This window comes from Balaenoptera physalus (genome assembly GCF_965194825.1).
Source record: "Balaenoptera physalus genome assembly, chromosome: 8".
Lineage (NCBI taxonomy): Eukaryota > Metazoa > Chordata > Mammalia > Artiodactyla > Balaenopteridae > Balaenoptera > Balaenoptera physalus.
The window spans coordinates 83,269,091-83,295,676 of record NC_138887.1 but is presented as its reverse complement, the minus strand read 5'-3'; the positions used below and the strand labels follow the sequence as shown (position 1 = coordinate 83,295,676).

The 26,586-nt window shown below is 41.9% G+C and overlaps 1 protein-coding gene across 9 annotated transcripts in view; it reads left to right on the top strand.

Moving 5' to 3' along the window:
• ELMO1 (engulfment and cell motility 1) overlaps positions 1 to 26,586 on the top strand; it is a 555,096-nt gene that overhangs the window by 92,456 nt on the left and 436,054 nt on the right. For all 9 annotated transcript variants that reach the window (XM_082471822.1, XM_082471824.1, XM_082471823.1 and 6 more), the window contains one exon: positions 7,275 to 7,424. In XM_082471822.1, coding sequence (XP_082327948.1) covers positions 7,347 to 7,424 — 78 coding nt within the window. In that variant the 5' untranslated portion in view covers positions 7,275 to 7,346. The remainder of the gene's footprint in view (positions 1 to 7,274; positions 7,425 to 26,586) is intronic.

Here is a 26,586-nt window from a genome sequence, read left to right as displayed (position 1 = left end):
GAGCCTTCCTGAGGCACAGTGTATGGTGCAAGGCAGTGTCCTCAAAAGAGAAAACTAGAGAGCTCAAGGCAGACAGGGTAGTCAAAGGAGATTGGAAGATGCCACCTCAAAATATTCCACTTTGCATTAAGGATTATTTTTGAGCTGAAAGCAATTAAGAAACAGTATATTCAGAAGGAGCTCTCTGCCCTTCTTCTTTCTACTTAAAAGCGGGGCATGAATTTCCATTTGTAAAAATGTCCTTCTCTCCCAAACTAGAAAGAGAGAGCTAGTCCAGAGACAATTCTTGTCACCTGAGAGGACTTGAGATTGCATAACAAACCTTACTAAGCAACCCTTTCTTACCATATATTTCCAAGTTACCTTTCCACAACATACATTTCCACCCCACCCCCACTCAAGAAACCCTAACCCCTTGTCCTTTGTCTAGCCTTTTCTCCACACTTTATCACCCCTTGTTAAGATGGTTTGTGAGCTCCAACTTTTAACCATCTCTTTGAGTTACTCATCTCTGAGTTCTCCTGCATGTATAGGCATTGCATGAATAAATAAACTTTATTTTCTCCTGTTAATCTTTGTTTTGTTAGTTTAATTTGCATGCCTCAGCTACTGAACCTAAGAGGACTGAGGAAAGGTTTTTTTTGTTTGTTTGATTTCTTTTTTTCCCCCTCCTCTACATAGTACAGAGAGAAAGGCTGCTTTCAGTGCTACTTTCAGAGGTCCTTTTCCTTTGTATGTAACTCGAATGCCAAGGGAAAATGTTATTTCTTTTTCTATCAAGGACCACTTAACATTTAAAATATGGGACTAGTTCTCCCTCCCCACTATTCATTCCCATAATCATTGTAAACCTATTATCTGTCATAAGTGGATAATGATGGCCAGTGGGGCAGAGGACAGCTTGCCTATGGAGAAAAGGGACAGAGGAGTTGAAGCAAATCGTTTCTCCAGCTGTTTGGTGTTTCTTTCCCATTGATCTGCCTTTTGGCCTCTACTGATCCATCTGTCAGGCTCTTTCAGTTTGTGGCGGCACACAGTTCACCAGGGCAATCGTGCTAGTTTTCCCACTACACAGGTCCTATAGAACATCCTTATAGGCTTAACTTTTTATTCTCTTAATAGGGTTTGCTGGTGTAACAGAAAGACTAGAAATAAGATAAAAGGGTTTAAAGTCATTCAGGGACCCAAAGCTGAAACTATATGGAAAATTCAGTGGAAAAAAATGGGTGAGGTATTTGGGAATTTTATGAACTCCAAGACCTAATCAAGCTGCCTGGAAAAACAGGGAGAGATGTAACAGATCTTTAAGAGACTTTAGTGAGATGAGTTTCCAACACAGACACGTACGTAGCACTTTGGGCTTAGAACAATGTGTAGTGACAGACAGATTTCTAGATGGGAATCAAGAGTGGTTTATTTCCATTGTCTTGGAGACATGACCCAAAGATAAGAAGGAGACATTCAGCAGAATGATAAAGACAATTTCAACTTGCTCCGGGGTTATAGAGTCACATCTGACATGCAGATTTTGGTAACTAACTCCCAAGTGAGAAGTGACTCCTTTTTTTCATTTAATTCACTCAACTATAAACAATCCCTTTGGCATGCATATTAAGGTTGTAGAATCTTGGTACTGGAATAAAGTCAATCAATCAGCAGTCAAGCAGGAACACTGTAGAATTCTCCACTCATTCCCTAGGTAGGGAGAACCACAAGACAGAGTGGTTGGAAGGTCTAGCCTACACTTCCCTTTAGTGGTTCTTAAATTTTAGTTTGCATAAGAATTATTATATCAAGGAGTTTATTACACAAATTCATGCAGCTTGTATTTACTGGGCAATTTTGACTAGACTTGGTTTTATCGCCAGTAGCTCTGATGAGATGTCAGTCGTGGAAAGCGTGCATTCAGCCGACACCATGAATGAGATGCTTGTGTGCCCTGGTGATGTAACGGTGTTCAGGATGTGTACCCTGCCATAAGTGTGCTCCAGGTGTGCTAGGGGGAGGCTGACCAGAAGAGGCAAGTGCCATGAGTGCTGTGCCTGGGGAAGCAAAGACTCTAGGAGATCGCATTTGTTGACTGAAATTTAGAAATGCATTTCCATCTCAGTTATGCCTGACCAAGCACTGGGCCTGCGTATTGATGTTTCTTGGAGAGTCTGATGAGACTATTTGTCTTGTGTGAAGTTCAGCCATGGGTTTCCCTGATCATTAGTAATCTGCGCAGAGAACTTGGTAGCTCACAACTTAACTGGAGGATGATTTTGCCCCGCAGAGGACTTCTGGCAGTGTCTGGAGACATTTCTGACTGTCACAGCTAAAGAGGAGTATTGACCTCTAGTAGGTAGAGGCCAGGGATGCTGCGAACCATCTTACAATGTACAGGACAGCCCCACAGCAAAGGACTATGGCCCCAAACGCTAACAATGCCAAGGGCGAGAAAACCTGAGCTAGAAACTTCCCCTTCTGAATGACATCAGTAGCAACAGTGTCTATATATAGAAGCCTCAGAGCTAACTGTTCCCTCTTGGAAATACAAATTCAAGAGGATAAAATGTGGACTTCTGAGGATAACGATGTGGACCAGATTATTCATTCTGCAATTGTGCACCTGACTCTACCCATGGGAGCCTGGCTTCACCCTGTCTGTGCCATTTGTTAACGTGGGGAAAACTGATGAGGTCTAATTGGGCTGGTTAAGTGAGTTCCCAAGGGATGCACCCTCGCCTCTTTGCTCTCAACGGCTGCTTTGTACACTGCTCTTATGTTGTTCTCCACAGAGACACAGGGAGAACTGCATTATTCTATTCTCACCTGTTCAACAGGTTTTGTCTGAAGAGTCTTTGAGAAATAAATATCAGTTAAAAAGGAAAAAAGCACACTTGGCCTTTGATTCCTGGAAGGCCAGATGACCTCTTTCAGTGTAATTCTAGACTATTTTGTGTAGAGTTGGGACGAAGATGCTCAAAATGCATTTTTATTTCTATTATCTACTCTCTTAACCACCAAGATTATGTGTTCTTTGTTTTGAATAGTGTTACCTGATATTTACACCGAGTCTGTTTTCACATTAGAACCTGTTTTCTTAACTCTTACTCTAGGAAGTGTAATTGAATCTAGATCTTGAATTGAAGTGACTTGGTACAGATAAAATACACTGTCCTTGGAATTCTCAAGTGAATTAAAAGAGTGTAGAGACTATGAAGAAGTCTGTCCCAGTGCAGATTGTCTGCTTGTATTTGTACCTATGAGATCCATAATTTATGTAGCAAGTCCCTGTTGTTGAATATTAAATTGTTTTCAAGTTTTGGGAATTATAACCCAAACAGCAGTTGGCATTGTTATGGTTAAGTTAATAATTATTTCTGGAGGAAACATCCTAGAAAAGTAAAATCACTCAAAGGGAACACAAAATTTTAAGGCTTTTGGTACAGTCTGCCAAAAGTACCTCTGGAAAGTTGTACCAATTTATACTCTGAATAGATGTGCATGGACATGAACTTTCTTCTTTAGAAGTCATGACCAAGAGTTAGGGTAGTAGTGTCTAGAGGGGTCAAGAGTACGGTCAATGAACCTACCAAGTTATGATCCAATAGCTGCTGGAACTCATTCTCTTATTACTCTAGCTCTTACTTACTTGGCTTTGGCCATTCACCTGTTTCCGGAACATACAAGGCATGCTCCTGCCTCAGGGCCTTTGCACTTGCTGTTTGAGAAATAGAATATTGCCTACCATATTGGGAAACAAAGGATCTAGCCACCACATTACAGCCACCCTGATTGTGGGCCCTGAGGGTACTCAGGAAGGAAACAAAGAAGCTTGCCATCTAGCAGTCATCAGACTGCAGCCAACCCCGATGTTGCAGCTTGAGGAAACTCTGAATGAGGAAACACTACTGGCCCCAGATAGCTGAGGTGCATATCAAAGGAATGATTTCAGTGAGCCCAGACTCTTGCATCTTCCCATACATAGAAAAGCATTAAATTCTTTAACTTGAGATATCTAGTTTTCTTTTATTAACAGTAATCTTTGTTCTGACTTCCTGGTGTTGTTGCAAAAACTCCTATATATCCTGGCTCCCCCCTTCCTCTTCAGAGCAGTTTGCTCAGGGTTATTTAAGATGCTGCCTCAGGGCTTGAAGTCCTAAGAATATCCACTGAATAAAACATAACTCTCAACTTTTAGGCTGTGCATTTTTTTTCAGTCGACGTGTTCCCTTGGCCTGTGACATGATTCCTCCAGGTGTCCACATGGCTCACCTCCTCATTTCTCATAGGTCTTTACTCAGATGCTGTGTCTCACTGAAGCTTTCCCTGGTTTCCCTATTTAAGACTGCAGTCCTGCCCCTCCCACACAGATACACTCACATGCTTCAGATTCTCCTTCCCTGATTCATTTCTGTCCATGTCCCTTGATGCCACCTAACGTGTAGATCTGCTGCTGTATCCCCAGCACTGAGAACAGGGCTGGTACAGAGTAGGGCTCAGTAATTATTTGTTGAACGAGCTATTGAACCACTGCTTTGAAGATCTGCTTCTGCTGGTTGGCACTCATTATCTTCACACCAGGCTGTCTTCATGATCCTTGGCCAAAGGGACAGCAGTTCTGTTTTGGGTCATTTCCTTTACTTGTCAGCTCTGGTGAAGTTAGTTATTCATATCACTGCTGGTGTTGTTATTATTAACTGCCATTAGGCTGCCATTATTAACTCTGCTATCTCTATCATCTTAGTCATGTCCAATGGCCACTGAGATCGGGGATAGTAACTGGCAAGGCCCACTCCGGTTTGATAAAGAACCAAAAGCACATGTTTGATTAGCATCTTCATACAGAGATCAATTTCTGGAAAAAGACTTTAAGAACCCAGTAGAAAAAAGGCAAAGTATTTGGACAGTTCACAGAAAAGTAGACATGGGACTTTGCATCTTTATAGTCAACCTCTCTCACAGTAAGAGAAATAGACATTGAAAGTACGTTGAGGACTTCCCTGGTGGTGCAGTGGTTAAGAATCTGCCTGCCAATGCAGGGGACATAGGTTCGAGCCCTGGTCTGGGAACATCGCACATGCTGTGGAGCAACTAAGCCCGTGAGCCACAACTACTGAGCCTGCGCTCTAGAGCCCTCAAGCCACAACTACTGAGCCCGTGTGCCGCAACTACTGAAGCCCGTGTGCCTAGAGCCCATGCTCCGCAACAAGAGAAGCCACCACAATGAGAAACCCGCACACCGTTACGAAGAGTAGCCCCGGCTCGCTGCAACTAGAGAAAGCCCGCACGCAGCAATGAAGACCCAACGCAGGCAAAAATAAATAAATAAATAAAATAAAATAAAAAGAAAGTACATTGAGATACATTTTTTTTCAATGCATCAGGTGTGCAAAAGTTCAATCTGTTGGTGAGTCTGTGTGTAAAGAGGCAAGCCTCATCCATTGCTAAAGGGAGTATAGATTGGTACAGCTCTCACTATGGAGATATATTTGGAGATGGCGATCAAAATCTAAAACTGCCTATGCTCTTTGACCCAACAATTTTACTTCTGTGAATCTACTGTAAAAATATACTCGCACATGAGCAAACTGATGTATGCATAAGATTTTTCACCAGAGGCTTGTTTATAACAGCCAAAGGTGAGAGTTCACCCAGTGGCCCACGGCAGGGGACTGGTTCTTCAGATTAGATACTGGGAAGTTGCTGCATAGCACAGGGAGATCAGCTTGATGCTTTGTGATGACCTAGAGGGGTGGGATAAGGAGGGTGGGAGGGAGGCTCAAGAGGGAGGGGATATGGGGGATATACATATACATATAGCTGATTCACTTTGTTGTAGAGCAGAAACTAACATAACATTGTAAAGCAATTATACTCCAGTAAAGATGTAAAAAAAAAAAAAAGGCTGATAAACATAAAAAAAGAAATAAAATATTAAAAAAAGAAAGATACGTCCATACAAAGAACAACTATGCAGCTGTAGAAGGAACCAGGACACAAGATTTGTATTAATATAGAAGGATTTAGAAGACACATGAAATAAAATAAAACCAGGGTATAGAATACTGCCTTTTATATAAAGAAAGTGGGAAATATAATATGCTTTTGCATTTGACTTACATACATGAAGAAGTTCTGGAGCGATACATAAGAAACTAGTAACAGTGGCTAGCTGGAGGGGTGGGGATAGAAGTGGATATTGGGTGGGTGTATCATTTCGGGAGGAGGGAGATTCTACACTGTCTTTACATGCACACACACACATGCACACACGTTCAAGTTTTGAATCACATGAGTGTTTTACCTGTTCAAAAATATTGTTTTTATTTATTTATTTATGTTTTAATTTATTTATTTTATTTATTTACTTTTGGCTGCGTTGGGTCTTTGTTGCTGCACGCAGGCTTTCTCTAGTTGCAGTGAGTTCGGGCTCTGGAGCGCAGGCTCAGTAGTTGTGGAGCACGGGCTTAGTTGCTCTGTGGCATGTGGGATCTTCCCGGACCAGGGCTCGAACCAGTGTCCCCTGTATTGGCAGGCGGGGTCTTAACCACTGAGCCACCAGGGAAGCCCCCCAAAAGATTAAGTTAGAAAAGTTATCCTAAAAGAAACGAGTGAGTCTGGGAGAGAGAGGCAGCAGAGGATAATCTTACTTCCTTTGTGTAAGCAACACTATTCATTCCAGTGAGAATTCAAGGTCTGTTCTGAATGCTGTACTAGCCGCTGCAATTAATTTTCTTCACATCTTGTGAACTGGCCTTGGGGAGGGAGTGTGTGTGCATGTGTGTGAACCCTGGGGCATTGCGCCTTCCTTATGATATCCTGGTTGCTATAGTGCGGAGGAGCTCTATTTGTGACACACAGAAAACACTTTAAAGATATGCTGCTTCCTGTCCATGACTTCCTGGGCAATCTGTCCTTCCGGAGGCTTCTGAGCACGAGGAGTTTGCATGCACTTCTGGGCAGAGTGAGCCAGGCTCATTCAGACCCTGGGCACCATTCAGAGTAGAAGCAGGCAGTAAGGGATGCCTTGCTTCCCACTGAGGACTTGGGAGGCTGTTGCCTCTCCGGGGCCTCGTCTCCAACTCCAGGGCATTGACACCTTCCCCTCCTTTGCCTTCTCTCCTCTGGAGCCACCCGTGAATGGTGCAGTTGGCACCCTGTGTCTTCTGCACCCAGAGCCGTTTCTTGTACCAAAACCACCAGTGAAAACAGGAAGTGATGAAACAAAATTCGCCCCGCATCTGCACTGAGTGACTTCTCTTTCTCTTTTTGTCATTCCTCATTAGGTATAGACACGTGCGGCCATCTACACTGTAAGATCTCACTTCCACCGGCTTTGGATATTCTGGGGATTTGCAATGCCGCCACCTGCGGACATCGTCAAGGTGGCCATAGAATGGCCTGGCGCCTACCCCAAGCTCATGGAAATCGACCAGGTTAGTAATACTGGCAGTCGTTTAGGGGTTATCTTAGTTTCCCTTCTATTCTGAATTTACACAGACTTCAGATAGCTCTTTTTTCTCCTGTTCTCTCTCTGGCTGTGTTGAAAAATTGGTGCGATAATAGTTGCAGTGTAGTTTGATTTCTGTACCACATGCAATGGCGATGGATGGGGTTTTTATATTCATCCAACATCTACTTGGAGTGTGTCAATACAGGGTTTGTGTCTGAGGCTGTGAGGGAGGCAGGAGGGACATGAGGACTAGACTCCGGGCAGTTGACACAGTGGAGGCTCTCCCAGCCCTGCCTTGCAGAGACTCATGGCTGTGTGCTGATTGTTTTATCATAGACAGCACAAAGCTTAATTTTTGGAATCACTCTTCTCTTTGGTTTTTGCATAAGCAGCCAACAAGTACGTTGCTGCTTTGTCATATTAATAGTTTGATCATGCGTGGATGGATCTAGAGACTGTCATACAGAGTGGAGTAAGTCAGAAAGAGAAAAACAAATATCGTATATTAACGCATATATGTGGAACCTAGAAAAATGGTACAGATGAACCGGTTTGCAGGGCAGAAATTGAGACGCAGATGTAGAGAACAAACGTATGGACACCAAGGGGGGAAAGCGGTGGGGGGTGGTGGTGGTGGTGTGATGAATTGGGCGATTGGGATTGACATGTATACACCGATGTGTATAAAATGGATGACTAATAAGGACCTGCTGTATTTAAAAAAAAAAAAAGTTTGGTCATGAATTTAGTGTAGAGGGATGGGTCTTGTATCCTAGCCAGTTGTAATTTTTTTATTAGAGTAAAATGCATTGTGGATCTAGTATATTGTCTGGTATGTAATAAATACTCAGTACATTTTTACTGAATGAAAAAATATCAAGAAGATTTTTAAAATGGTTTTACCTATGGAGGCATCGTTTAGCTTGTGTACTGACAGTCTTATGATGTAACTCTCATTTACTATTGATTACAGGCTATCTCAGGAAGGTGATTTTTGTCATTGTAAATGATTTAAAGGAAAAAAAAATTGAGGCCTAGTGTATGCTTAAGGGTTTCATGAAGCATATAGTATAGGATTCTAGATGGCTTTCTACATTTTCAAAATTAGGGTACCATGGCAGCTCCACTTTTTATGTTCTTGATATTATTTTATGGTCTATACTTTTCTGATACTATTTTATGATCTATACTTTTTTTTCTGGTCAGATTTTATTATCTGTTTGAAGACCACTGCAAGATTTACATGGCATTGTGTGGATCCAAAGGATTCATTAGAATAAATTATAAAGGTCAAATAAGAATTAGTTGAGTTTGAGCATGAATGTAAGAAAGGGTACATTTTTAGATTTGTTTTCAAAAAAGGTGTCATCAGACCAGCATGTCATAGTCATTTTAACTATTCTCTGAGGCAGGTTTTGTTGACTTCAGGAGCAGCCCATGAAAGTAGAGAAGCCCGCCCAGTAATTTTATATACATTTGTGTCAGACAACAATTGTTTACCTTTTTTTCACATGCTGTTTGAGAGAGGATATGTGTTGACTGTTACTTTAAAATATGGCTGGACTACTTGGTGAAGACTAAATGTTGTTTAGATTAACTTTGTCTACAACCCAAGAGAACAACGGTTTCAAAGAGATAGAAGTTGGCCTCTCAAGTCCACATGGCAGTCCTGGGCTGGCATGGTGCTCCAGTGTCATGGACCCAGGCCCCTTCTATCTTGTTGCTTTGCCTTCTCCATAGGTAGGGCTGAGGACCAGTTGCTTGAGCATCACCTGAGAGCTCAGTAGATATGCAGAGTCTCAGACCCTACCCAGACCTCCTGACCCAGATGTGCATTTTAACAAGATCCCCAGGGGATTCCTTTTGTAGTTAAGTCTGAGAAATGCTGAGCTGGATACCAGGTACCCAAGCCCAAGGCCACATCAGAACCACCTGGGGCACTTGTTCAAATGTTCTCTGGGGCCCCAGCCCCAGAGATTCTAAGTCAGTGGTTTAGGTAGACTATTTCCTTTTGCTTCTGCCATGGCCCAAGGTGTTTGGAAACCTCTTCTTTAAGACAGTAGCTCTTGATATATACTCTTAGGGGCCTGTGGAGTCAGTATCTTGTTCCTGCCTTTGGGGATGGCCTTTGCTGTATGTGTGTCTTAATAATTTTTTTTTAAATATTCTTTTTATTTTGGAACAAGTTTAAATTTATAGACGAATTACGAAGATTGTATAGAGAGTTTTTGTATACCCTTCACTCAGTTTCTCCTGATGTTAACATCTTAATATAACTGCGGTACATTTGCCAAAACTATGGTAGATTACTAGTAACTGAACTACAAAATTTATTAGGATTTCATCAGTTTTTCCACTAATGTCCTTCTTCTGTTACAGGATCCAGTGCAGGAATACCAACTGCATTGTAATAGTCATCATGTTTCCTTTGTCTTCTTCAGTCTTTGACAGTTTCTAAGTCTTTCCCTTGTTTTTCACGGCCTGATAGTTTTGAAGAGTAACTTTACTTCAATACAATTTCACACACAGAAATGACAAGAATAGTACAAAGGAATTCCTGTCTACCTTTTATCTAGATTCACTAATTATTAATACTTTGCTTCATTTGCTGTATTGTTTTTTTCTCGCTCTAGTATACCGTCCCCTTTAGAACCATTTGAGGGTGACTTAGGGGCACCATCTCCCTTTACCCCTAAATACTCAATGTGTCCTTCTTAAGAACAAAATCATTCTCTTACATAACCACAGTCTCTTTAAAGAAACCAGAAAATTGAACATTAGTTCAACATTATCATCTAATTCAAAGCCCAAGGCCCATATTCAGATTTCATCAAGTATCCCAATAAGGTCCTTGATAGGTATTTTCCTCACAGTCTGACATCCCTCCAGGATCATGTATTACATTTATTGCCATGTCTCTCTGGTCTTCATGGATCTAGAATGGTTCCTTAGTCTTTCTTCATCTTTTGTGACCTTGATAGTTTTGTAGAGTACAGGACAGCTGTTTTGTGGAATGTCCTTCAGTTTGGGTTTCTCCGATGTTTCCTTCCAATTAGATTCAGGTTTTGCATTTTTGGCAGACAGGCGAGAGAGATGAAGTTGTGTGCTCTTCAGGGCATCATATCAAGAGGCACATGAAGTTTCCTTGTCTCGTTCTTGGTGATGGTTCTAGATTTATACATGATAACATTGAGGTTCATAGAAGTTAGATGATTTCCTAGTCAGTGAGACCAGGACACAAACCCAGGCCTCCTGTACTTTGAAGACTGAACTTTTAAACTGTTGGCTAAATTGTAGGGCTCCTGCTAATGCCATATGGAGACCTCTACAAAGAGTTAGAGACCCAGTCCCTTTTTGCCCTGCAGCCGCTGAAGTTGGAGAGAGTGGCAGTATTGGTATCAGGTGCTTTCTTTTTTCTTTTTAAGATTTATTTATTATTTATTTATTTATTTAATTTATTTTTGGCTGCTTTGGGTCTTAGTTGCAGCATGCAGGATCTTCGTTGAGGCATGCGGGATCTTTCATTGCGGCGCACGGGCTTCTCTCCAGTTGTGGCGTGTGGGTTTTCTCTCTCTAGCTGTGGCACACGGGTTCCAGAGCGCATGGGCTCTGTAGTTTGCAGCGCACAGGCTCTCTAGTTGAGGCACATGAGCTCAGTAGTTGTGGCGTGCGGGTTTAGTTGCCCTGCAGCACATGGGATCTTAGTTCCCTGACCAGGGATCAAACCCGCGTCCCCTGCATTGGAAGGCAGATTCTTTACCACTGGGCCACCAGGGAGGTCCCCAGGTGCTGTTTCTTGATCGAGTTGGAAGTCGGCACAAGAATTGGAAATGTATTTGCACAAACAAGGAAGACTTGAGCAGTGATTATTACTGGGGTTTTCTCCTAATCTTCTACCTTGTTCAGTAAAGGTCACACCACGTGCTTCTCTCCCATTGCACGTTACCTTTGCTCCTTTGCTCTTAGCTACCATTTCACTAAAAGGAATTTCTGGAAGCTGGGTCAGGCATTGCTGCCCCATCTTCTCCCCAAACCTCCAGTACCCCTCCACTTGTCACACTGTGTTGTCCTTGTCAATCAGCTTAAACCAGTGGTCCTCAGCCTTGTGTGTGCCCAAGAGTCACCCGGGGAGCTGGTGAGAAATGCACATCCCCAGCCCAGCTGCAGAGGCTGTGACTCTGCCGACCAGGGGTGGGTCCTTAATCTGGTTTGTGACGAGCATTAGGTGAGTCCAAAGCAGGGCCGCCCACATTGCATCATGCAGGGGCTCATGAGAAACAGCCATGAGCCCGAGTTACTCCATTTTTGAGTACTGTTTCTCTAGTGCCTGGTGAACAACCTTCCTTAAGAAGTGAATATTTAATTAATGAATAACCAGAAGAGGGAGCTTCCTGAGTGGGGATCAGTTCTGCTCAGCCAGGGCCCATGAGGTTCAAGGGGATGTCTGCTTGGAGTGGATTGGTTTATCTTCCTTCTGAATTTTGAGGAGGCAATTCTGTGTTTCCACTCCACAGGAAAAGCCCCGAGGAGCTTCTCACAACTGGAGTTTGCTGTATCATATGAGGTTCTCGAAAGAGCTGTCAGCTAGCTCCTTTGTTCACAGCGGCAGCCTCTGCTCCTGCCTTCACTGTCTGTTGTTGGCTTTCAACCTCAAGAGCCACTTGAGGCTGTAGGTGATGATTGTCGGGATACACAGAGCCAAAAAGGCTCCCCATCCACTCTTCCTGTTAACCTAATGTTTTTTGAACAGCGTATTTCTTAGTCAAGAGTGTCGAACCCCTAGCACTTTTGACACGAGGCATAATGCTGAGAGGCAGTGTGTCCTAACAGACACAGTACGGGCTCTGGGACATTTAAACCTGGGTGTGGGCCCTGGAGCCCCCCTTTCTGTGAGAACCCAGGTAGCCTCTGTGAGCCTTGGTATCTTGGCCTGGTCAAGTCGAAATAATAATTTCCCACTTCTATGATGGTTGTGAAGATTAAAGAAAATATATGAAAAGAATATAGGACACTGCCAGCTCAGAGTAATTACTCAGTAAAGGCATTATTGCTGCTAGTTTAAGCAAGTCTTCATGAAATTAGAAAATTAGATGCTCTGATTTTTATTTTTACTTGCCCTTCCATCGTGCACAGTTTCCCACCTTTCTCCTTCTTTCTCTGCCTAGCTTTGTAAGTGTTTAGAAGGAGAAAAAATTAAAGGGCAAGTGGGAGGGAGGCATCAGCTAGTAATAAAGAAGCATACTAACTGGACATGCAGCCAGTTCATGCTATGGAATATTCACTGGCTCCCTAGTACTCCTCCACAACATTTTCTCCCATCTCTTGGCCACCCACCAGTATTCTGGGAAGCAGCCCCTCTGTTCCTTGCACATGCTCTTTGGTCCTCCAGTCTCTCCTGCCTCTGTCCTTCCCCCACATGCCTTTCTTTACGAGGAGTACACTGAAGCCAGAAAGCCACTGCTCCTGTCCGTGCCTCGGAAGTTCTCTGCTATGTGTTTGCACACCTCCACAGACCACTCGATGCCTTTGTCTCCTGTCATGTTGTCTTCCTTTTCCACTGCCAGCAGAGGAGGGAAGACGCGTCCCCACTCTCTTCCTGAGGCATTCAGCCTGTCCCAACCCCCATCTCTTTTGCTCCACCTGTGTTTTCACTTGTCCTCTCCCCTTACCTGAGGCTTTGCCCATCAGAATCCCCTTCATTTGTTCTTATCTCCTCTGCTTTCAACAGGAAGCTCTTCTATACCTACCTTGGAAAATCCTCCTCTTGACCTAGTAACTCTCTTGCTGGAGTGTAATTTATTTTCTGTCTTTCCATTCCAAGCCGATCTAAATGCTGTCAGTATACGTCATCCATGTTGCTTTGGAATCTACTTAATCTTAGGATGAATAACAATTTCCCTCCCTCTGGTGTTGCTGTCTTTGATGGCACCTATGCCCTCCCGTTTGCTAAATCGAGTGGTCTTCACTCTGTCTTGGTGTCACTCGGCAAAGCTGCTCGTTCGTGTCTTCTTGAAACTACCCCCCTCCCTTCATTAAGCTTCAGTTCTGAGATTCTCCCTCCTTGTCTGATTAGTCTTTGTGGGTTTCCTACATGGTTCCGTGTCTTTCTCCTTCTTTGTAACTCAGTCACAACCTCAATGCTTAGCCCTCTGGTCTGCATGTTCACCAGTGACACTCATTGGCTCAGATTCCATGTTCTTTCATGGCTTTAAGTATAACTTCTCTCTGAATAATCCAGCTCTGGCCACCGGCTTGTCCTACTAACTGGTCATCAGTTCATCTCTCTGTTTAATGGATGCATTATTTCCCTCTATAAACCTTCAGTTGCCTACAGAATACAAGCAAATAGTTGGTAAAACTGCTCACATGTGAACCTGAAGGAAGGGGGTCTGACAGGTGTTACCAACTTTTGGAAGTTATTTCATGTAGAATGGGGTTCATTAGATGTGTTATTTATGGCCCCAAGTATACAAACTCCATCCTTTCCATACAACAAGATAGATCTCATCTCTAATCAAGAAAAGCCAGCATGGGCCGTCTTGGCAGGCAAGGAGCCCTGATCATCTCTCTTACTTGTGCATCAGACAAACACTTGGGCAGACTGCTATGCTGCAAGTTCAGGCCCAGAAAGGATGATGGGAGGAGATGCACGGTTTTCAATCTTAGTTCTGCAGATCCTTCTCAAATGGTTCAGGGGCGAGGGGTGTGTGCCATGGGCTTCCAGGCTCTCCACGCTCACTCCTGCCACAGCAGCTGCTATCGACCTCTTCTCATTTTTAGGTGCTTTGGGGAAAGAGTTTGTTCGAAGAAAGTATACCACAATTAAAAGAAAAAGTCCCGGATGATTCTTGAGCTTTCTAGTATCCCTGAGACTTGAGTCAGATTCCTTAGCTTGCCTTCATGTCCTGCCATGATTTCCCTTTACATTATCCCAGGTTCAGGGTATTTGCAGGTGCTGCGTGCAATTCTCAAGTACCCTCTTGCTTTGTAGAAGCTGCCCCTTTAGGAGTGTGTCCCTGCACATTTTTGCACTTTTTTTTTTCATGTCTTATAGTTTCTTTCTAACAGCCAGCCTGTTTGGATTCTTCCTGCCCTCTCTTCCCCTCTCCACTCCTCTAAATCCTGGCTTTGCTAGCACTGGAGAGAGCCTTCTTTCTGCTCAAGTCTTTTTTGATCATGTAATGTAGTTGTTTCTCCATCCTTCTTATACCATTTTATTTGCCTGTAGATTTTATTTACAGTTAATATAACCTGTGCCTGATATTATTTACATGTGCCCATGTCTTTTGAAGTATATTATAAGATGTAGATTATAAATAGATTATAAGATGTTATTATAAGCTCTTGGTGGTCAGCCTGATTTACATACTGCATTTGTATCCTGTGGTCCATCACAATGATCTCTATTTATGTGGGTCTACTTTTGGCTTGAATTGTGAGTAGTAAAGATAAGAATAAAACACTGGTTATTCTCCATTCTCCAAACAGAAAAAATTACAATAGCACTCCTTCTCGTACATGGTTGTGGATTTTATTTTTCTCAAAGAAACATAGATGCATGTGTTTTTAGGCAAGCATGTACAAAATGATTGCTCACGGTTTTCCCTCCGCTGTCCTATTTCTGTAATATATTTAAGATATAATTCAATACATATAAATTTGATTTACCCATAAAGCTCACTCATTTTTAAAGCTCAATACATAAAGTACATTGAAGTTTTTGTGCTTGACATAGGAGTTTAATTCATTCTGTACATAACACTAGTAGTAGTAGTAGTAATAATGGCATGTACCATCTAATCAGCACATATTATATGCCAGGCACTGTGTTAAGTGCCCTGCACAGAGTATTTCATCCCCTTCCTACAGCCCAGCAAGGCAGGCTTTATACTTCCCAGTTCATGTTGTTCAGAGGCTCAGTGAGTTGCCTGAGATCACACAGGAAGCTACTGATTTGTGTCTAGCACTGGGTGACACTAAAACCCAGACAGTTTCTACTAAATCATAAATCTGTTCAGTAGTTCTTTTTTTATTTCATTTCAGCTTTATTGAGGTATAATTGACATATGGTGAGAACAATTGAGTTTTACTCTCTTAGCAAATTTAAAATCATACAATATAGTATTATCAACTACAGTCACCATGTTTTACATTAGATCCTCAGGCCTTGTTCATCTTATAGCTGAAAGTTTGTATCCTTTGACCAACCTTTCCATATTTCCCCTACCTTCCAGCCTCTGGCAACTACTTTTCCACTTTCTGTTTCTATGAGTTTGATTTTTTTTTTTGTAGATTCTGCATATAAGTGATACTAGATGGTATTTGTCTTTCTCTGTCTGGCTTATTTCATGTGTTTGGTAGTTCTCTTTGAGTCTCTCCATCTCTTAGGGCTCAGCTTAATGGTGGTTTGAAGAGATGCCTATGCCACTGCCAGCTTGCCTGCTGCATCCACTGACAATGTGACTTCCAGGGACATGTTGTATTATGAAAGCCAAGATTGTATTACCTTAAAAGTTAGGGAAAACATGGCGAGTGGTCTGGGTTATTACAGAAGGAGCCCACCTGAAGTGAAACAGAGCCTTGAAAGGCAGGTTTCTTTGGGGCTGGACACTGGGAGAGGCAGGCTGGCCTGGTGCTTATGGGCATGGACTTTGGGTGGACTTATTTGGACTCAAAATCTGGGCTGCCACTAAGTGCTGTGTGACTGGGGACAAGCCTCCTGCTCTGTAAGGAAGAATTGTCAATATTTATACATCCTTCCTGGCATTGTGGGGATTCGGTGAGGTAATCATTCAGCGCCCTGCTTAATAATAGAAACCATTAGGAGCCAATTATGATTTTTTTCAGTCATACATAGAATAGAACAAGTTTCTTATGTTTCAAGCAAGACTGGAACCAATAATACAAACTTTTCCTTAAATGCATTAAAGTTAGCTCTTCAGCCTGAAAACCCGTAATTCCCAAGACATTTAAGTATTGAGAGCCTGGTGAACTAAAATGACAGTTGAGCTCCAAATAAAGAGTCTTAAATTCAGATGCAATCACACAGAATATACAATTTGAGTGTATTTAATACCACTGAACACTATGTTTAAAAATAGTTAAGATTGTAATTTTAATGTTATGTGTATTTTACCACAATAATAGTAATAAAAAAGATCCCATAGAATCAAGAAAATGAGACTGAATTTCTGGAAAGTGAAGCTCCAACCTTGCCCTGCAGAAATGAAAAGTCATGTAATTTTTCTGGACTGTTCTTTCCTGAGTGGTTGGATTACATCAGGATTTCTCAACTTCAGCACTATTGACATTTTGGACTGCATAATTCTGAGTTTTGAGGGCTGTCCTGTGCATTGTAGGATTTTAGCAGTATCCTGGCCTTTACCCACTAGTTGCCAGTAGCATTCCTTCCCCCAGTTGTGACAACCAAAAATGTCTCCAGACATTGCCAGTGTCCCCAGGGTGGGGGACAAATTTCCCCTTGCTAAGGATGGACTAAATCAGTGGCTCCCAAGCTTGGTTCTGCATCTGAATTGCTTATGAAACATATTGAACACAGAGAGGATTATTTGTAGGTGTGGTTCAAGGCCTGGGAATTCCTGTTTTTTTCAAGGTCCATGGCGATACTGATGCTCTTGGACCCCGATTTAGAAATTACTGTCTCTACACCCCACTACACTTCTAGCTGTATCTGCTTGTGATACCTCTGGCTCCCACAGTAACGTTTAGGGAGTACCTCAATGCTTCCATCAGTAAAATGGTCCTAATGGTTCTTCACCTTTAATTACTCTACAAAGAGTATGAACATAACACCTTCAAGAGCTTCTTCTGTTCCACTTAAGAAAGCCTGGGTGATGTTGCACTACTACTTTCTGTGCTGTCATAATCAGGTAGAATGATATTGGGACACGAATAGTCATTGCTCATCTGATTTTTGCAACTGTTGGATTTGGTATTGTAACAACTATTTCTTTTTTAAAAAATTTATTTATTTTATTTTTGGCTGCTTTGGGTCTTTCCTGCTGCATGCAGGCTTTCTCTAGTTGTGGCGAGCGGGGGCTACTCTTTGTTGCGGTGTGCGGGCTTCTCATTGTGGTGGCTTCTCTTGTTACGGAGCACGGGCTCTAGGCTCACGGGCTTCAGTAGCTGTGGCTCGCGGGCTCAGTAGTTGTGGCGCACGGGCTTAGTTGCTCCACAGCATGTGGGATCTTCCTGGACCAGGGCTCAAACCTGTGCCCCCTGCATTGGCAGGCGGATTCTTAACCACTGCGCCACCAGGGAAGCCCCTGTAACAACTATTTCTTAAACTTCCTTTAATATAAAGTGACCGAAGTACTTCCCTTTCTGGTTTTACCTCTGTCCCTTTGTATGTGAGAGTGTATGTAACTTCATAAAATCTTAGAGTTTGCCATGCTTTGGAAGAGAAAGACAGAAAACATATGTCTCCCCTCAGCTGAGAACCCAGTTCAATTGCACAGGAATGAACTCTAGTGTTCCGCTTTTTCATCTGAAAATGGACTGCAGATTTCAGTTTGCTTTCTGGGTAAGAAAGGGTGATAGTCTCCTCCATTCTATTTCCCTTCCCCAACTCTGTCACTAAGAGCACATTGGGTAACTCAGGACAGAGCCTTTTATCAACCGTGTTTTCTTGAGATTTTGGTGACTAAGACATCTCACATTTCTAGAACCTTTTGTGTGTGTCACACTTTGTACTTCATTTTCCTGTTAGGTCAACTGGCAGTTTGTGGCAGGGTATACAAATATGTAGATTTCAGCGTTAAGCAGCACTCCGGGTTCCCAGAAAAAGGTGTTTTGTTCTAGAGAAAGGCAGCTTGTACTTTGTCTCTAGGGGTATATAGACCTGTGCAGTGTGCCCAGAACTGCGAGGGAATGAGAGCAGCCTCAGGGAAAGAAAATATGTGCTCTTCTAGATTGTTTTTTTCTAGAATTTCCATCAGATGTACTTGCGGGTCCTCTAAGTCAGCGGTACCACCATGGGGCTGAACAGCCTCCCCTGCAGCTCCCAAAGTCTCTCAAATAGCAAGTCCTGTGGAGGTTACCTCCTAAATGATTCTTGATTCTGTCCACCTTTCCTCCATCCTCGCTGCCACTGCTCTCGCTTGTCTCCACTTGCCTCCTCAGCTGGCCTCCCAGTCACCACTCTTACTTCCCCTCCGATGCATTCTCCCAGGCATTCTGCAGTGACTTTCCCACTGCACTTAGAATAAATTCCAGACGTCCTTACTGTGGTTATTAGGACCCTGCTATCCTCAGCTCTTGCCTACATCACCAGCTTTGCTTAGAGCCAATGTAGCTTCCCCCAAATTCCTCTGTCTTGGTTCTCATTATAATTGACTTTTTTCCTTTCATGAATGCACAGTTCTCAGAACCTTTACAAATGTGATTTTTCTCTTAACTGGAAATTACCGCCCCTTCATTTCTCTGCTTATCTAACTCCTGTTCACTCTTCATCCCAGATGAAGAGTAAGCTGCTTAAAAGTCTTCAGATTTCTCAGATCAGACGAAGGCCCTTGTTATATGCACTTGTAACATCCTGTATGGCTCCACGTTTTCACTGTGTGATGTTCTGCATGGGCCAAGTGTGTTCCCAATGCCTAGGACAGGGCCTGATATGTGGTAAAATCATAATAATGTGAGCAAAGGAAATAGGTGATGTTCGTACTTTTTCTGTCCTATGATGCAATTAAATATAATTATGAAAGGAGTGGCCCTGGTGAGAAGAACACCCCTTCCCTTGCATTCTAATATATTTAGAATGCATTCACCATGCATTCTAAATATATTATTATATCTTATGAATTGACTTTATGAAGATCTAATTTTGTCCTTCCATCAAAGTCATCCATAATCAAAAGACAACCAAATGACTTTGAGATAAGCTGTATCAATTTTCAAAATGATTATAGATGGATCATTACCCTGGGACAAGTTTGTGGTGATCTATTTGCATTCATCAGCCTCGTCACCATAAGATGCTCATAATTTCCGCTGTCACTTCATTCTTGACCTCCTGACCCATATAAACAACTACCTATCTGCTTACTTGTCATGCCCATCTAGATGTCTCTTGCATCTCAAACTCAACATATTCAAAACAGTCCTCATTGTTCCTTCCAACCCCAAGCCTGTGCAGTTTTGCTTTTCTTCATATTTTCCTTTTCTCAGTGACATATGAACATACACCCAGTTTACTGAAGCTGAAATTACATGTCTTCCTAGACTCTTCTCTTTCCCTCAGCTTTTCTGTCCAATCAGTTACCTCAGAAAACTTACCTGCATCTGGTCCCTCTTTGTCACACCTGCTGCTGCTGCTGTAGGTGGCCCTATTCCCTCTGGTCAGTGTGGAGGAACATAGAGATCAAGGGAGGACTTAAAAAATAAGTGTGTCATAGATCCTCAAAGGAAGAACTTTAGAAGAGAGAGATTAGTATCTATACAAACAGGAAATTATGCACACAAAGTAGGTAGACATAAATTGAGAATAGAGGAATATGAGAAAGAAACAATTAAAAATCTCAGAAATAAAAAATATACATATAGTAAGTAAAATGTAAAAAAAAAAAAAACCTACAACAGGAAAAAAACAATAAAACACATAGAGTTACTCTACAGTGGATTTGGCTATAGAGAGAACCAGTAACTTGGAAGATGAAAATAAGGAATACATCCAGAATATATTCCAAAAGATAAGGAATGAAAAATATATATGAATGTGAAGTTGTGTTGAAAGGACACGTGAAGAAGTTCCATCCTATGTCTAATTGACAATCCTATTAATGAAGAACAAGAACGGAAGGAATGGTGGAGAGGTGATATTTGAGGAGATCCTGGCTAATATCTTACCTCTCTGGAATTGAAAGAAGTTCCATAGGGGCTCTGGATTTGGCTGGTTGGATGGATAGAGGCTCTGCCATGAGGAGCTGTACGGACTTAATACTCTGTCTAAGAGTCATGAAAAAAGGGAAAGTTTCTAAGCAAGGGAGTGACATGGTATGATTTGTACTTTTGGAAGGTCAAAATTTGAGAACTGTTTTGTGAAGGTAAAATGAAATAAGAGAGACTAGTTAGACAGCTCTTGCAGTAGCCCAGGTGAGAAACGATTATTATGTCATGGCCTAGGATAGTGACAGAGGAGACAAAAAGAAGTCAGACGTATGTCTCATCAAGACATATGAGAAGATTAAATTGACAGGAAATTGGTGATTGATTATACGTGGGAGGTAAGGGAGAGCAAAATGTTAAGGATGATAACGAGATTTCTTGTCAACAACTGGGCAGATGTTGGTGACAGCTACCAAGATAGAAAACACTAGTGGAGGAATATTCAGATGGAGTCTCATTCTTCATGGAACACTTACAAATGGGTACAGGAAAATACGGCAGCTTATCCATACAGTTGGACTTCCTTTCAGATTTCCTTTGTGTTTTGATACACTGGCCAACTTGTCTCTTGGCCTCCAGTGTAATCACCTATCCTTAGAAAATGCACATTTGATTGTGTCACTTTCCTGCTTAAAAACCTATGATGAGTTCAAATTGTCAAGAGTTAGACATTTTTGGCCTCCAGCTTGCCTTTCTAGCCACTTTCTCTCATTCACGCATATGACATTGTCAGCTTCTCCATATGCAACATGAACATCCACCTACCGTGCCTTTATGGGTGCCCTAAGTAATCCAAATAGCAGCTATTTTTAATTGCTTCTCTGTACCCATGGGCAGAATAAAGAAGTTTAGAGAGTAACTTCTGAGGTTGACTTGGCAGGACTGAAGAAGAACAAACAACATGAAGGAGAAGGAAGATGTAACATTGATTGCAAGGTTATTTTCTGGCAGAGTAGAAAAAGATGACTAAAAGTTGAAAAGTGAAAAAGAATTTTGGAGTAAGATTTGAATTTGAGGTTATGGAAGGATACACACTCCAGTTAAAATGGCCTGAGACAGAAGGGGACTATGGAGAAGTCAGGGCTGGAGGTATTGATTTGAGCATCAAAAGTGAGAAGAAAGCTGGAGCAGAGAGTTCTTCCCCTGGATATCAAAAGTTTCAGTGTTGACTTGGGAGTTCATCATAATTTGTGTGGATAGTCCATGAAGCAGGATCATCTACTCTTCTCATGGTAGTGCTACAACATTGAGCCTTAAATAACATTTTTCAAAAGCTCACTATGTGCCAGGAATTAAGAGGCCCAGAATTTCATTGCCTCCCCCTCAGGTGTTAGCTCTGGGCCCTTGGGCTTGTTGTTGATGGTTGCTAGTACTCCAGATTTGGGACAGAGTTAAAGAGCAAGGGTTCTGGAATTATATAGGTCTGGGTTCAAATTCTGGCTTTGCCCCATATGCTGTGAGGCTTTGAGCAAGCTACTTAACACCTCTAGATCCTCATACAGTTTTCTCATTTGTAAGGTAGTCACTCAATAAATAGTAGCTACCGCTATTATCATTATTATCAGAAGGGCTAGCCAAGTGATGCTAGATAATGAAAGTCTGGGTTGATAACATGTCAAAGGTAAGGGAGTTTTAGAAAGTGCATGAGGTTGTGGCCATTGTTTGGATATTCCAGACCCTTCCAGAAGAGCCTGTTTTATTGTTCTTTAAGGCTGTGGTTTAGCCTCAGGTTGCTGTGGTCACATTCATGGGACATATCTTTGAGACTTGGAAGCTCACTTCCTCCACTACTTGCTGGCAGGTATCTCAGCACATCCACTAGCACTCTAGAAAGAAGGATGAATAGGCATTAGTGCATCCACTGATAAACAAAGTAAAGCAACTACATGGCAAAGTGAGACAAGTAGTAAAAGGGGACAAAAAGCCCTAAATTAAAAAAGTAAACTCACTTGTTAATACTCCCTTTGCCACTAGTTCCTCTTAGTATTCTTTGACAGCTGTCTTCCACCCAATCTCAGTTTCTTCGCAGTTGATAAACCTTCATAATCCTGTGTTTAAATTGAACTTGAACTCTACTTTGCCTTCAGAGCTTATCTGGCTTTTTCATATCTACCCACCTGGCCTGATATCACCCTGTCCATCAGAGTCAGCAGTCATTTCTGTTTATCCTACCGAACCTGTCTGACTTTTTTACTTTCATACCATGCACATAAATACGATTAACCTTCCACATATGAACTTGACACAAATAAGGAGACTATTTCACAGGAGTGAAGACAGGCAAACCTTAAGACCTGAATTGAGTCACAGTGTGAATCACTCATTTCCACATAAAAAAGGACACTTGACTCAAGGTATGGTGGAATGAAATGGCCTGCCAGCCAGGCCCGAGTCATCTGGGAGTACTTCTTGGAAAAGACGGATATTAAGGAAGATAGAGAGGGATACCGGAATTGGGAAATTTGCTGTTTTTGCTGCCTGAGATGTTGAAATTTGAAAAAAATTTTATATCCATAGCAACATTGATATTAGGACAATGTAAAATAGTCAAGGACAAGGAAGGAGGCTCAGAATAGATAACTGATATGAGTAGGGCTTTATTTTTACATTGTTCATCTCTACCTTTCTGTCCTTTTCTAAAATTGCAGTTTCCCTTCCAACTGAAGGGGAACACAGTTTCTACTGAGTAGAAGTATATCACAATTCCTAAAAGAGAAAGAGGTGTTTCTATTCCTCTTTAACCCACTAATACGTGAGAGTACTAATTATTTTTTGTCTTTGCTCACTTACATAGTCCAGTGATGTTTATGATGCAAAGATTGTACTTTGTCTTGCTGAATCTAATATTTAATTAGTTTCGTGAAGCTTGAAACAAATCATTTTTAGTAAACCATTTAGACACAAATCATTTGTCAAGAAAAAAGTGGCATAGCCTGTCATCTTTCAATTTTTAAAATTAATGTGATACATAGTTTTACTACTCTGGAGATGTAGTTGTGAGCTCCCCTCTTTGTCATTTCTGACAGTCACTGAAGTCTTGTGTCAGTGATTCACATTGGAACTCTTGTCAAAATACTTGCTTTCCAAGAACCAGCTAAATTTGCCTCAGGAAAGTGTGGTTTTTGTCGTTAACTTTCAGATTATTTAGGCAGCTATTAGGAAAACAGAATATGCATACACACCTCTCGGGACACATTGGATTCCTCCATACTAAAGGTATATGGCTCAGAAGCATGGAGAGTAGTCATCGGGCTCAATGGAGGAGGAAGAACGCTGTTGTAAAATGACTGGTGTCATTGACACAGTGTCAGGAGGCACCTCCGGGAACTAGAAGGGTTATTGCACATGAAATTTTCTCCAAGTCACATTCTAGGCTAAGCCGTGGTAAACACGCATATCCCTTCTCAGAGGTGTCCTGACATTTGAAAGCTGGGTTTCTTTTCTTTCTGGGCCAACATTACTCATAACTGCTGTGCAGAATATGTTCAATGAATTTCCATCTATAAAAGAAAAGTAAAATCCCAAGTGCTGTCTAAGTGTCAAAATAAAGCAGCTGTCACATTCTTTTAAAGCACTAGAGAAAGGCTTTTTAATAGTCTGGGACCAAAAACTTTAAGTCTTTGTGGAAAATGGTTTTGCAATTGCAGGGCTGTATGACAATGGCACTACGCAAGGGCAGCTGCGTGGTGGTGATGGGGGATTGCTCCTGTCTTCCTCTTGCTGTCGGTCTTCCATCTTTAGCTCCTGCCTGAGCTTCAGAGGCAGTCGGAAGAGACCAGAAGAAAGGGAAAGAAGCTAAAAGTCTGAAAAAAGAAGTGTTCTTAATCAAAAAATGTTCATTAATTGCATCCTTGTGGCCTAGCAGCCACTCGCTTGGGAGGTGACAGAGGTGTCTCAGAGGCAGTCCCTGCATCCTAACGAGTATAATCTAGTTAGCAGAAGAAAGGAAAATGAGTTGAAGAATAAAGAACAGGATGAGATGAGTGCCAAAGGCAGCCCTGGGAGTTGGAGTCACTTGAGGAAGAAGGAAGAATTGGATACTCATTCATTCATGTATTTAATTTCTTTAACCAACTTTTAAAAAAAGTACCTGCAAAGCATCCAAGCAGGATTTAAGAGATGAAAGAACCTATTCATAGGTCACATTTATCCAATGCCTTGCTATGTACCAGGTGCAACTTCAAGGGTTTTACATACATCCTCTCGGTTAATCTTCACTACCCTAAAATGTTTAAGATACTGCTTTTATTTTCAGAAAAGAAAATGGAAACATCTAGAGGAGAAGTAATAAGCCTAAAGCTACAAAATCAGGGACTGCAGAAGTTGGGGTTCAACCCCAGAAAGTCATTTTCTAAAGTCATTCAAGTGCTCATAGTTGGGGGAAGGTATAGAAAAGCTAGTTGATAAAAATTCAGCATTCGAAATGCTTTTCTGGTGTCCCTTCACTTACTGGCATCTCATAAGCATTTTTCCCCTCCCGTCTTTAAAAACATTTGAAATAAATAAGATTTCAGTGAAGCCAAGCTTTCTTTTTGGGTTGATGCCCATTTTAGGACAGACCTGGGCCTGAGAATTAGATGTCAGAGGTGGGAACTGCAGCCCACAGTCCATAGTTGCTGACAAGCGTGTATCACGTCGGGTGGGGAAGCTACCAGCCTCCATGGGCTGGTGTCAAGGCATCAGTGTGGGCAGCAGCAGACTTGAGAGCTCCGAGGTGAGCATTTGGCCTGGGTAATAACCCCAGACCAGGTGCCCTGCCAATGGGCAGAAACAGGTGGTTGAACAGGAACTGCACTCATCAGGGAGGGGGCACTGATGAGGGACAGCAGCTGGGTCGTGTCCGGAGAACGTGCCTCAAGGCAGATGGGACTCCACAACCTCCGAAATTAACAACTGGGGGCTCCCAAGGATGTTTCTTCTTGGGGTTCTCTCATGCCTGAAAGCAGCCATGAGCTTTGGGTGGGAGAGTGATCATTTTTTTTTTTTTTTTAAGAGATGAAAGGGAGGCAGGGGGAGAATCTGGTTTACTGAGGAACAAGATGAAGTGTTAATCTTGAAGGGGTGGCAGGACATCCACCAGGGGTTGTTGGGAATGGAGGACCAGACCTTAGAAGAAGGGTCACAGTGGGTGACATGGATTCAGGAATTTTTGACACTGGCATTTCATTAAAGGCAGGAGAGAGTTTAGAAAGGAAAGTGAAGGATCAACATCCACTTTCAGGATTAGGGAGAAAGAGTATATATTCTTTTCTCTCTCTAATCCTTAAAAAAATCTTTTTTTTTTTTTCTTACCCAATTGCAGTAGGTTTAATAGTGGACCCAAAAAGTATGTCCAAGTCGTAACCCCCAGAGTATGCAAAGGTGATCTTATTTGGAAAAAGGGTTTTTGCGTATTTAATTGTGGATCTTGAGATGAGATCACCCTGGATTTGGGGTGGGCCCTAAATCCTCCTTATAAGAACAGGAGAGAAGACCATATGAGGACAGAGGCAGACATGTAGATCACAAATGAATTGCTAGGGAATTTGGCCATTCTCAGGAATCTAGGTGATTTTATGAAAAGTAGATAAATCTTTTTGTACAGGAAATTTGCTTTCTGGACTCACTCTTTGATAAATTAAGTTGAATAAAGGAATCCTTTTGGAGAATAAGAGTAAAAATAAAAAGGGAGGAATAAATTTCCCCAAAAAAAGCTTACCCCTTGAATAGAACTGTTGGCACATGGTACCTTTCCAATCAAATTCATATGGAAATGCATACTTTGACAAATAAAAATTTTTGTGCCATCATTAAGATTTTCCCAGATTAATATAAAGAGAAGAAATACTTTCTTATGCTGCAAGATGACCTCACCGCTGCTAAAGGGAACGGGGTAGAGAGTGCACATAATCCCCAATCCCCTGCACAAGGAAATCTGGTAACTGTCTAACCCTCTGGGTTATCCTTAAAAACATTCCTGCTCTTCCCTTCTCACTGCTGAGTCTGAGAAGGCAGTTTTGACCTTCAGAACAAAAAGCTTAAGGGATTTAGTTATAATTTTTTTAAGTTATGAAAACATGCTCAGGCAATTAAAATAATTGTGCCTCAATATTCTACATCCAGATATATTCATATCGAGTGTAGCGTTTAGTTTTCATTCCTTTAGAGTTTATGGAATCAAAGGGAGAGGAACTAGTTTTCATCCTTTTAGATCAAATTTTCTTTTCTCCTGGGCTTTTGTCTCAATGAGGTGAAAGGCAAAT